Source organism: Leptidea sinapis, chromosome 28, assembly GCF_905404315.1.
Source record: "Leptidea sinapis chromosome 28, ilLepSina1.1, whole genome shotgun sequence".
Classification (NCBI taxonomy): domain Eukaryota; kingdom Metazoa; phylum Arthropoda; class Insecta; order Lepidoptera; family Pieridae; genus Leptidea; species Leptidea sinapis.
Window position 1 is genome coordinate 4,258,987 of NC_066292.1, and position 12,059 is coordinate 4,271,045.

At 33.5% G+C, this 12,059-nt stretch overlaps 1 protein-coding gene across 1 annotated transcript in view; it reads left to right on the forward strand.

Annotated features, from left to right (window-relative positions):
• LOC126973097 (probable cyclin-dependent serine/threonine-protein kinase DDB_G0292550) overlaps positions 1–12,059 on the forward strand; it is a 225,627-nt gene that overhangs the window by 183,516 nt on the left and 30,052 nt on the right. The window contains exons 5-6 of the mRNA XM_050820239.1: positions 2,810–2,970; positions 6,613–6,803. Coding sequence (XP_050676196.1) covers positions 2,810–2,970; positions 6,613–6,803 — 352 coding nt within the window. The remainder of the gene's footprint in view (positions 1–2,809; positions 2,971–6,612; positions 6,804–12,059) is intronic.

Below are 12,059 nucleotides of genomic sequence, written 5' to 3' on the forward strand. Positions count from 1 at the left end.
ACTAAATATGACCTCCCCGCGATAAGATGGGAAATGGGTGCCTTCTCAGCATAAACTTTATAAATCACCAAACAAAAGAACAAACTGACGAGTTGTTGCTGTCACGCAGATTTAGCAAAAGTTTATTTTACATATTATTATATTTTAAATACGTCTCTATCTCAATATTGTTTTTAGATACGAACTAATACTTTTGCTTAATCATTCTTCATGCTTTCAATATGATTTTGGTGCGCTAACAACACTGTCGTCTTTAAAATAAGTAAATTACATTGTTTTCGAACCAAACTTGGGAATGTAACTTACTTTCGCGTTGTTACAAAGACAATTTAAAATGAGTTCCTTCTAAAATACCTCTTCCAACCACGAAGGCTAGTATAAATCCTGTGATCTAAGTTGCGGGAGAGTGTAGGACCACTCACTCACAGAGGTGATCACTTGACATCAAGTGACCTATATGCTTGTGTTGGTCCTCCTCTTACATAAAAAAGGACCTATTTTGTCTTTTACTACGCCATACGACTACCAGGCTGAGACCATATTTTTATAAAGTTAGGATCTTAATGAATTCATCGAAATATCCTTTAGAAATTAAGAAATTGATATCTTCCATGATTCTGATTCCTTTGATATTTAACACCGCTATCATAATTTTACTAGAAAAATAAATTATATTTAAATTATATGCCTATTTTCTGTTGCACATAAACAATTGTGTACTTTGTAGGCCTTTAATATCTCGAAATAAAACATTCATTTTTAAAGGTCGTTCGGAAACAATTGATATCTAGATCAGTCTCAGATATGCAGATTATAGTGTCCTTAGCACAGAATATATTTATAACACCGATAAAACAATGATCGATGCAATCGGCTCTCGCTTCGTAGAAATCGAGTCTGGGAATTATTCGAGTCATTTTATTAACAATTTATTGGTATAAACACATTACTTTAAGAAAATCGAAGTTGCTGTTGATTTATCTGTATTTAAAGGCAAGCCTTATTACATTCACTGATAAATATAAGAGAATTTGATATTTCTCCTTTATATTTTTAGGTTGCTTATAAGTTTAGAGATTCTTAATATCTGACTGTTTATCACAAATTTTATATCAACAATGGGTTTCGGTTTTTGAGTATTAAATGTCCTATATGCCCTAGATTAGGATAAAGCAGCTATAGTGTTCTGTAACCCTAGTAGATCTTGAGCTCGATTCTCATTACTCCAAGACATTGCTTTTCCAATGACGGCTCGTAGCCAGGTCTCCTTGGGGCGGACATATTAACACTTTCCTTGGATATTCCAATTCAACCCTGGAACAACATTTGTTGAAGTATATGATCAGAATCCGTGTTGAAAAATTGAAATGGTTTAAGGTCCATTGTTGAATTGACTTGTGATAAGTCGCTATTTAGGTCAACACAAATCATTAGTTGTGATATCAATGTTAATATTTAATAAGGGTTCCGTTTTTTGCCATTTGGCTACGGAACCCTTAAAACGCGTGTAATAATGACTGAATTATTAATAGGACTATTTGGTAAACTAGGTACTACATTCACTTTCAACAATCAAAAATCTTAGCAGCAAAGAATAGGTTTTTCCCAAGAATAGTGAGAAATTCCAACCAGCTGAGGTGAGGGCGTTAATTACTGTACGCTCATTGGTCAGGTAACTTTCTCAACATATCACAATTGGTCAGGCAATAATCACAACACATCGTAAACTATTGGTTTTGGCGACCGTGGATTTCAATAAGATCTTTCTCTAAAGCGGCATATGAAAGTGTTGGCCCTTTATTAGGCGTCTGTAGAAATAATAACATTGGTTACTATAAGGTCGATGAGTCATCTACAGTACGGGTCCTATATATTATATACAAATCAATTGCATTCACTATACCAAGGCTGAAAGATCTCTCAAGATCTTAAGGCCTTTTATGCTTCAAGTAAACATGGCGGATATGATCATCACAAATATTTATTATATTTTAAATTTTACAATAAAATTAGTTATATGATAGCAGTAAATTTATAATACGCGATAAATGTGACAAAAAGGCTTAATGCCAAATGCGGATTCGAAGAAATATAACTTAATTATAAGCTCAAGCTGTCAGTGTAACATTTTTAAAATGTCGAAGGTTGTCTAGGATATCCTTGTTGCAATATATTCAGTAGTTGATATCTTCTTTTATAATTCGATAAATGATCCATATTATTAAAGTTACGGAAGTCAAATTGATATTCCAGAGAACGTCGACCCTAATCCATTACTGTTACTTAATATTATCTTGGAAATAAAAATGCAAAATGGCGGTTATTGGAGTTTATTACATAATAAACGCTTTTCAAATTTAAATAAAAATAAAAATCCGTTGTTACAATAGGGCCAGACTAGTTATTTTGTCTCTTGTATGCACAGTTATGAAGACAGTGACAAAACACACTTGATCACAGTTTATGAATGGAGACGCCTTTCGGAATACGGACCTTAATTAATTTATTAATAATAATAGTTTCAATCAAAAATATCTGGCGGGGATTAAGATTGAATTCACTTTAAGTTCTCCTTAAAAGAGCCGTTTATTTTTTAAATTCTTATTAATTAAATGTTATTATCATGTCAAGATATTAAGACTGACCAACAAACGTAAAACAATATTGTTATTAATTTAAATTGTAACCATCCTATTATATAACACTTTACAATACGAATCGATAAATACAGTTCTTACGTGTTTTACTTAATTAATAACAAACTCAATGACAAATATACTTTGTAGATGTATAAATGTATTTTCAACAGGGACAATCAGCCACATTGGAAAGTATACGTACCTCCCTCTCGTCGAAGTTCCCGTCGATGCAGACTCCATCGCAGGACATGGTGTATGATACGCTAGCCCAGCTGATGCAGGAGAGGAAGATCTACCAGACCTCGAGGGGCTTCTTCATTGTTACTCCAGAGTAAGTAGCATCCATATGATTTTTACTATTTATACTGTAGGTGGATGGATCGGTTGGTTGGTTGGATGAGGGCAGTCATGTCATGATAATTATGATCATTGTAAAGATTAGACATTAGTGGCGGTTCATAAAAGAAATAGACTTATTCTGCTTTATTTTTTTTATTTTAATGCTGAAATCAAGAAATAACTGCGTTATATTTTTTACAAATTTACTAGAGAATTAGCCCGCGTAATTTGTGTATACGTTACAAAATTGACCTTCGATCAAATAATGTGTATGCATAGCCTTAAAAATAGCAAATTTCATTTAAGTATATTTAAATATATAGATCTTATATTTCATAGAGATCTATATTTCGGAGAATCATATAAAAATAAGAAGCAGTGCCAAGCATTGTGGCCCAATTAATTCATTTATAACAATCAACCATTAGTCGAACAGAAACTTAAAATAAATTTCAATAAAATTTGATTTTATACAGAACAAGTGCAATCCGGACTGAAATAAATAAACCATGAAATTGTGCATTCGATGAGTCACTTCGCCGATTATAGACATCTCTTGAATTAAATTACGTGCATTGGAACGTGTTTTGTGTGCAAGTGACAGAACATGCCAAATTTGGCGCCAAACTTGACATTGTATTTAAAATGGCGCTTGCAGTGGTGGCTTGGTGTTATTAAAACTCTCGCAATGTATAAAATAATTGGATACGTTTGTTCTTATTTTTGTGCGAATTCTATAATGGAAAATAATTGTGATCTTAATATGTAATAAAATATATCATATAATATGTATTAACTAATATAAACAAACCAATTTACTAGTTGATTTTCGTAAGCTAATTAATAACTGTAAGAAATATTTAACTAATAATTAAATTATACAAAAAGGTAACATATGCATATTATATACTGTGTAATATAGCGTAGATAAAACCTAGTATCTTTAAAATACGTAACTTAACTAAAAAATAAACATTTTACATACTTAGATAATTCCCTCTACCTCTATTAGGTATAATATAATGTAATAAAATAAACATTTAACATTGCCATTTTATTAAAAATAATGACTGATATGTTCAGTTATTTTTATGAAGCACCATGCATAATGAATGTCATTCACAAAAAATATACTCGTCGAGAAAAAATTTGAGTATTTCCACTTGTGTTAACATTTAATTGACAAGTAATCGATACGGCCTTATTAAGTACGCCTTCGCAATAATGAAACTGTACGCAAAAAGCTGTAAATACAGGCGACATAAACAGAAAGTAGTTACAGTTACAGAATATTTTTTAATGCTATAGGTATACATAGCAGAGTTAGAAACCTACACACCGTCTAATAGTCTAGTCAACATTGTTCATTGATCTATTCTGAAGGCGCCTGAATTTTTTCTTTTTTTATTTTCATATTAATTAAGTTTAAATAATATTTATTCATTAAAAGTCCGAAGGCACCCCGGCTTGCGCAAGACGAAGTTTTCTGGAAAAATTATAAATATTAGTCCTACAGTTCCGGGAGTTGGGACTTTTTTTTGTTGGGAGTTTTTCCCCTTTTTCAATCTTTATTCAAATTTGAATTATCTAGAATAGTTTTTGAGATATTGGCGAAAAATCAAAACCCCTTTTTCACTTAATTGTTTATAACTATTGCAATTTTTGCGAGTGGCCTTAGAATTTTCTCAAAAAATATCTACATTCCATTCGAAAGAAAAGAAGGCGAAAAAATTTTGGCCCAAAGAGCACTTGTTGACTAGACTATAAGTTACTTGTCATGTGAATCATCAGTTATATCTCTGATAAATAATTAAGCTAAAACTACATTCATTCTCAATAACTACAAACTATATATTTGTCTGTTACTCTTATAAGCCTACGCTACTCAATGATTTTTATGGAATTCCGTATGGATATTGTGGATGAATAATGGCTACATTACATACTGAAATTTCAAGAGTTTTCCCTGGAGAGAGCGGATAATGGCGTACATATTAGCCAACTATGACCACCATATTTAACTGTTTATTTTTATGTACATTTTTTAAAACAGATATAAAAGTGCGCATTCGTTTTTGCGGACCCGGCACGAACTGGTTGGCAAATGGTGGCGCCCGAGGACAATCTATGTTACATAAAAAATTTGACACTTCAAAACTATTTCAATTATTTTACACTAAAATGTTTAACTCTCAGAAAATTTATACCCATCCCAAGAAAAGTACTCAACGCCGCTAAAAATTTTTTTTTAAATGGTAAAGTGAATCTATTTTATATTTTTTTAATACTTATTGCTTTTTTAATATATAATGTCTATATTTTTGTTATTGTGCACTTTAAGACTGTGTGTTCCATCTATATTAACCTACTATTAAAACTGACTACTAAGGGAAAACAGAAGAGTAGCAATGCATTAGAAAAGGTATAGGTCATCGGAATCTGGAGTTGGCACTGAAATTGGTGTTCTACAAGAATTACAGTTAAATAATACAATGCAAAACGAGATAAGCTGGAATACCGCCAAACGCCGATAAAAAAATAATTAGTTCCTGCAACTTAAAATTCCTCGACGATATGGTCTGGTACAGACGATGTCATTGACAGAGGTGACCCTTCTATAACTTAAGCTTTATCTTGCTCCTCTTTCTTCATAAAAAGCCATCTTCTCGCGATCGCCGACCTTTTCTCAAAGCAAAAACTCTAATGAGTGACAGCTGACGTTGGGCAGATAAAAAATACAAATTCGGCGTAACTTTATACAAGAGAATCCGGTTACAATCCGCAACTAAATATCTTTTACATAAAAATCAAATTTAGGACCTTATGTTATGGTTGTATTTTGTTAAGCCACTCGCAGAGGTCAAGAGTATTTCTTGAACTTGAAAAAAACCTTCGTTTTTTAGCTTCAAACACTTCATCGAACACAGATAAATCATAAATAAGATTACTTATATAACAGATGTTAGAAACAGATTGTCCAGAAATAAGGCAAATAAAACAGCTTTCTCGTTTTGATTTTAATTTTTTGTATTGAAGGATAATTCCTCCCCATGGAATCTTTTTATATCTATTGCCTCTACTTTGTCCATACATATCACAACATCTTTAGAATCTTTCCATAAAGTTGGGTTGAGTTTAATAATCTTTGGGAGAAGAGTCTTTAATTGATTTCCAGTCTGAATCATATTTGTAGGGTGCAGACTGCATTCGCTTTAGATATAAAAATGTGTTCCCTTTCCTCGACGGTATCTACATCTACTCAACTACATCAGCTCCGAGTCTATAATATATATACATACATATATATATTATCTATAGATATATATATATATAGTCGTTTATTTATCCTGCTATGGCAAGTCTTAATATCTTAATTATATTTCGAATTAGATGTTTCTATTGTCTACAATCTGTATTGGTTAATATGTAGTCTCTTTTTTTTGACGATCGGCATCGTTATCACTAGACGATGGCAAGATGTCATTAAGTAGATTAAGATTAACAAAGCCATTATGAGAGGCGTTAAGCATGAAGACAAGTCAAGACTATTAATAAGTATACAGAAACGGCGAAAGACAACGTAATAGTCTAAAAAAGTGATTGTATTTGACATACTAATGATATTAATTCACAGACGACGTCGGTCAAGATCCCGATCATCCTCTCGGTACCCCTCGACTGAAGATGAATGCAGCTCACCAAGAACCATCCTGATGTCAGACCAGGAGGCTCTGCATCACCTGTATGGAGAGATAACCACCGTGCGCGACGGAGCCGTCACGCACCAATGTGTCCAGACGAATTTAGCTGATGTCATCTGTGGTGGTAAGAATTATTGTGTGTTTGGTAGCGCTAAATGTTATTCTATCATTGAAATATCTGAAAATGAAATAAAGTTATGCCTGAGAATAGACCAAGCCTATTTTGCTTATGATTGGTTTAATGACAAGATCTTATCTATCTATACTCATCTCCAGTATAGTTATAGTCCAATGCTTTATGTGGATAGGTTATTGAAATGTAAGTTAGCGTAAATGTATAAATTTGTCTACCACTAGTAACTAAAACTAAGATAGGTTATTGAAAACGGCCGTTATTCGGACGCATAACGTTTTCCGCGTTTATTTGCAAGGCTACTTGACATTTAAAAAAAAATCAGAATTATCTTTGTATTGACAGTGTTGTCTGCGATATGGTCAACATTTTGCATGTTCTTGGTTTATTCTCAGGCATAACTTTATTCTAAGATCATAGGTTCTCAACGTGGGCGATAACGCCCCCTTGTGGGCGTTTGAGACTTTCGGGGGGGCAGTAGAAGACCCAGAGAAAATTAGGGGGCATTGAGATGGCGCAGATTGGGCGTGGGTAGATTAAAAAATATAGTCTAAAAAGGCAAAAAAATATACGAAAAGTGAACACGGTGAGCAAAATAAGGTTGAGAAACTATGTTCTAAGTTTATTTGTAAGTTAGTGTTGATTTATTTAGGTGAACAACACTTTGTATCGTTCTTCTTCAAAGATTTATTAATACAGGTAGTATTTTAAGAACATAGTATTATGAAGGAAATATAGTTTCGGCTTACGAAAACAAACTATTACTAGAGATAGGTCAAAAGCATGCAAAGCTAAGCTATTAAATCGCTCTTAGAATGTAAAAATCCTATCATAGAATATCCTCGAACAATGCTTAGTCTCGTTCTGATATAAAGTCGAAAATCCCCTGCATGTAGTTAAGCAAAATGAAAACTGGGACAGACCTGCAGTGCGCTGATTTCGCTTTAAAGAAATTCATTTTCAATTTGATTTCTGCTGAACCTTAATAAATTTTCTATTTGTATGCATACATTATGGATCAATATGACTTAAGAGTTCTAATGCAAAAATTCCAGATTAGATTTCTTGTATGCATTGAGAATTTAATATATTAAGTGATATTTTTTATTTAGTTACATAATGTTCTCTAAGTGGTAGAGTATGTAATTTTTTTTCTTTTGGAAGAGAAGAGCATATATACGGATCAGCTGTTTATATGTGTTCACCAGGGCTCATATTTTCTTGTAGCAGGAAATACAAGAACATTGCCGAAACCACATTGGTACGGGCCCGGTAAGGATCGAACCAGGGTGACTAACAATGTATGGTGAAAAAGCAGCCCAATACTCCTATATGATATAAGATATAAGAAACTGCGATATAATGACGACCTGTATGTGGTCTAGCTTAGTGGTTAGCGATCCTACCTACTAAGCTAGGTCCCGGGTTCGAATCCCGGTAGGTGCAAGCATTTATATGATGAATATGGATGTTTGTTTCCAAGTCATGGATGTTTAAATGTATTTATGTATGATTATGTGTATGTTTATATAGATTTATGTATGTTTAAGTAAGCATATTGTATTAAATATATCATTGTCTTGTAACCCATAACACAGGCTATATATGCTTAACTTGGGCCAAGATAATTTGTGTAAAAAGTGTTTCAATATTATATATAAGAAGAATGATGCTTGATTTATTTGGCCAATTCTCTCTTCTAATAGAGTTATAAGAGGGTTAAAATAACAGTGAAATGCATTTATTTTTTAGTTAAATCACCTGGACCCAGCGCCATCTTGAATCGACGCCACAGCAGAATATTTACAAAGGCTTTTTTCCGTTATTTACGTAGAAAAAATCTCTAATACGATATTATCGCAATTATAGAAGAAATGAATTTTGTACCCAGCTCTACTCTCCGATATATTATAGAAAAACTTATTTTTTTTTATAATTTATATATTTTGCACATATAATTGACTTGGAGTGTTACACACGAGTTTATACGTCTTGTAGGTATATAATATTATGGTTGAAATACAGTATTGTTTACACATTACTGCTTCACGGCAGAAATAGGCGCCGTTGTGGTACCCATAATCTAGCCGGCTTCCGATGCAAAGGAGGCTCGTTCGTCCTCTGAAATTTTATGGTCTTATCTTTTATGTGTAAAATATTATGTTACTTTGACACCTACTGTAGTTACTCCACTTCCCCTCCATCCACATGACAAACAACAGCTAAGTAAAACCTATTTCCATCAGTGCTATTCTATGCAGACCAATGAATATGATAGACGGATAACAAATGCTCTATAACAAGTACATCTCTTGTGACAAGACAGTCGTATTTCTTTTTTGTATTGACGGCTACATCTGCACTGCAGTAAATAACGTAGAACCTTGAACGAGCTGTGTTCATACGAAGTCGAATCTTAATTAATCCGTCAAAATGTTCACGATGTTCGTTCTCTGTCGGCTTATCCAGTATACTGCCTTTTAAATTTACCTTCAATATTTCTGTTTTAATTAGATTTACTTTAACAATATACTTGTTTATATTCAAATTATAAAAAGAAGTCCTATTATTTATCTGTTAAATGTTAATAAATTTGTTCGGGTATTATAGATTTTATAGTAAGTTTGTAAAGCTAAAGATCGTTAAATGTATTACTTCCACCTTCGCACGACACGCCACAAGTTAGGATATCATCCCCACAATCTGGATGTGTGGCGGTCCTCCACAGTGCGGTTTTCAAGGAGCTTTCTTCCTCGTACTACAAAGCTGTGGAATGAGCTTCCTTGTGCGGTGTTTCCGGCACGATACGACATAGGTACCTTCAAAAAAAGCGCGTACACCTTCCTTAAAGGCCGGCAACGCTCTTGTGATTCCTCTGGTGTTGCAAGAGAATGTGGGCGGCGGTGATCACTTAACACCAGGTGACCCGTACGCTCGTTTGTCCTCCTATTCCATAAAAAAAAACTTGTTTTATATACCTATTACATTTATATAATCAGTTTGTTGTTTTCCAGTGATATACCTCACTTCTGGGATTATCAGATTATTCAAATAAACATGATTATTAATTATGAATATTATAATATCACATCGGTGCGATCGCAACTTCTGCTATGACGAATACATAAAGTGATTAGTTTTTGGTGGTATGAAAAAATATTTTATTTATTTTACTCTTGTTGAAGAGTAAAAGGGTTATGATGCTATAATTGAATCATCAGCTCATAGTTTCTTGTGACCTAACACCTGTAAAGAAAACGAATGCAAGGAAAGATCACGGTAAAAATATCATCTATTGATTGGGTGCTAGGATGTAAATTGATAGGGTGCTGGCTAGATTATGGGTACCACAACGGCGTCTTTTTCTACCGTGAAGTAGTAATGTGTAAGCATTTTTATTTTTCGGCCTGGAGGACGCCGTAGTTAGTGAAATTATTGGGCAAATGAGACGTAACATCTTATGTTTCAAGATCACGACCACAATTGATCCTCCTGATAAAGTTAAGATATAAAGATTCTAATTAGTTATTAATTTTAAACTATTATTTAGGGCACATCAGAGGAAAAATAAAATTGTTATTTTAAACCTTCTCTGGACCTCCACAAATAATTCAAGACCAAAATTAGCCAAATCGGTCCAGCCGTTTTCGAGTTTTAGCTAGACTAACGAACAGCAATTCATTTTTATATATATAGATTATTATTATTGTTAGTTATATATAGGCAATTGAATCTGTTATCCTAATTCTATTCTATCTCTAGCTTCTCTATATATTTTATTGCCGCTTTTATTTAGTGTACTAGAAGTAATTATAAATTACCAGAATTTTGAGCACCGGAATTCAGTAAAACATACACATTCGTAATCACTGATAAGTAGATAGGAGTGTTTAAAGTAGTTCTGGAAAACAACAGTTTAAAAATACCCAGCTTAGAAACGACTTCTCACATAATTTGACATCTGACGTTATACAGGCTGCTGTAAGGTTATTTCGAATAGTGGGACGCGTCTTCTGGGAATGCGGGAGCGATAATCTCGCTAGAACACGTCTGGTTGTGGTCTGCCATTGATGGTAATGTAGCCCACCACCGATCCGTTAGCCTATCCTTATATGCTCGCCGAGTGACACTGTCGTTTATCACCGGGGGGACTTAGATTGAGAACGCAGCGATAGTGTGTTCAATCGCTTGCTTTAATATGACATCTGTCAAGTGTAAGTGAAACAGGGTTTGAGTTTTTGCCCGGGAGATATACGATTCGTGACTCGCGCGAAAAGAATCTTTGAAGTGTGTGAAACAAACCAATAAACCCTTGAAGTGTAAACAGTGAATCAGTCTAAGAGATTTTTACTGAATAAATCAAACGATGTATCGTTACAAATTATATCGTTTGATTTATTATTAGGAATGGATTGAATGTACATTTATTCTGTAGCAATAAAGTTATTAAGGTAGTACACTGCTTGGGTCTTAAAATTGTTTTTGTTTAATCTATATAATTGTACAAAGACCTACAGTACCTTATTATTCAAGTATTGGTGTATATTAACAAAAAATTTATCAGTGGAAGGCTCCTTTGCACAGGAAGCCGACTAGATTATGGATACCACAACGGCGCCTATTTCCGCCGTGAAGCAGTAAGGTGTTAACATTACTGTGTTTCGGTCTAAAGGGCGCCGTAGCTAGTGAAATTACTGCACAAATGAGGCTTAACACCTTATGTCTCAAGGTGACGAGCGCAATTGTTGTGCCGCTCAGAATTTTTGGGTTTTTTCAAGAATCCTGAGCGGCACTGCATTCTAATGGGTAGGGCGTATCAATTACCATCAGCTGAACGTCCTGCTCGTCTCGTCCCTTATTTTCATAAAAAAAATAACAAATTAAGTGACAACATTTTATTGTAAAATTTTAGTAAAATACAATTCTGACGAACGTTATTTTAACCTGATAATAAGCGTAATAAATACTTGCTAAAAGTGCAATAATTTTATATCAAATAGGTACTATACCTGTCTAAGATATAAGCTGCTCATTTTCCATTGTTACACGTTATTTTTTCTTTGGTACTAGATCTTTCATATACATCAATATCTAAAGTGCCGTACGGCACACTACGTACTGACCAAGTTCTGGCCCTCATTTTGTTAATAAGATATAGGTCTTATAGCTTGTTTCAATAGCTTTCTTATACTTTCTTTCATATCATCATAATTATAAGTAAAATATATATAATAAACATATTATAGT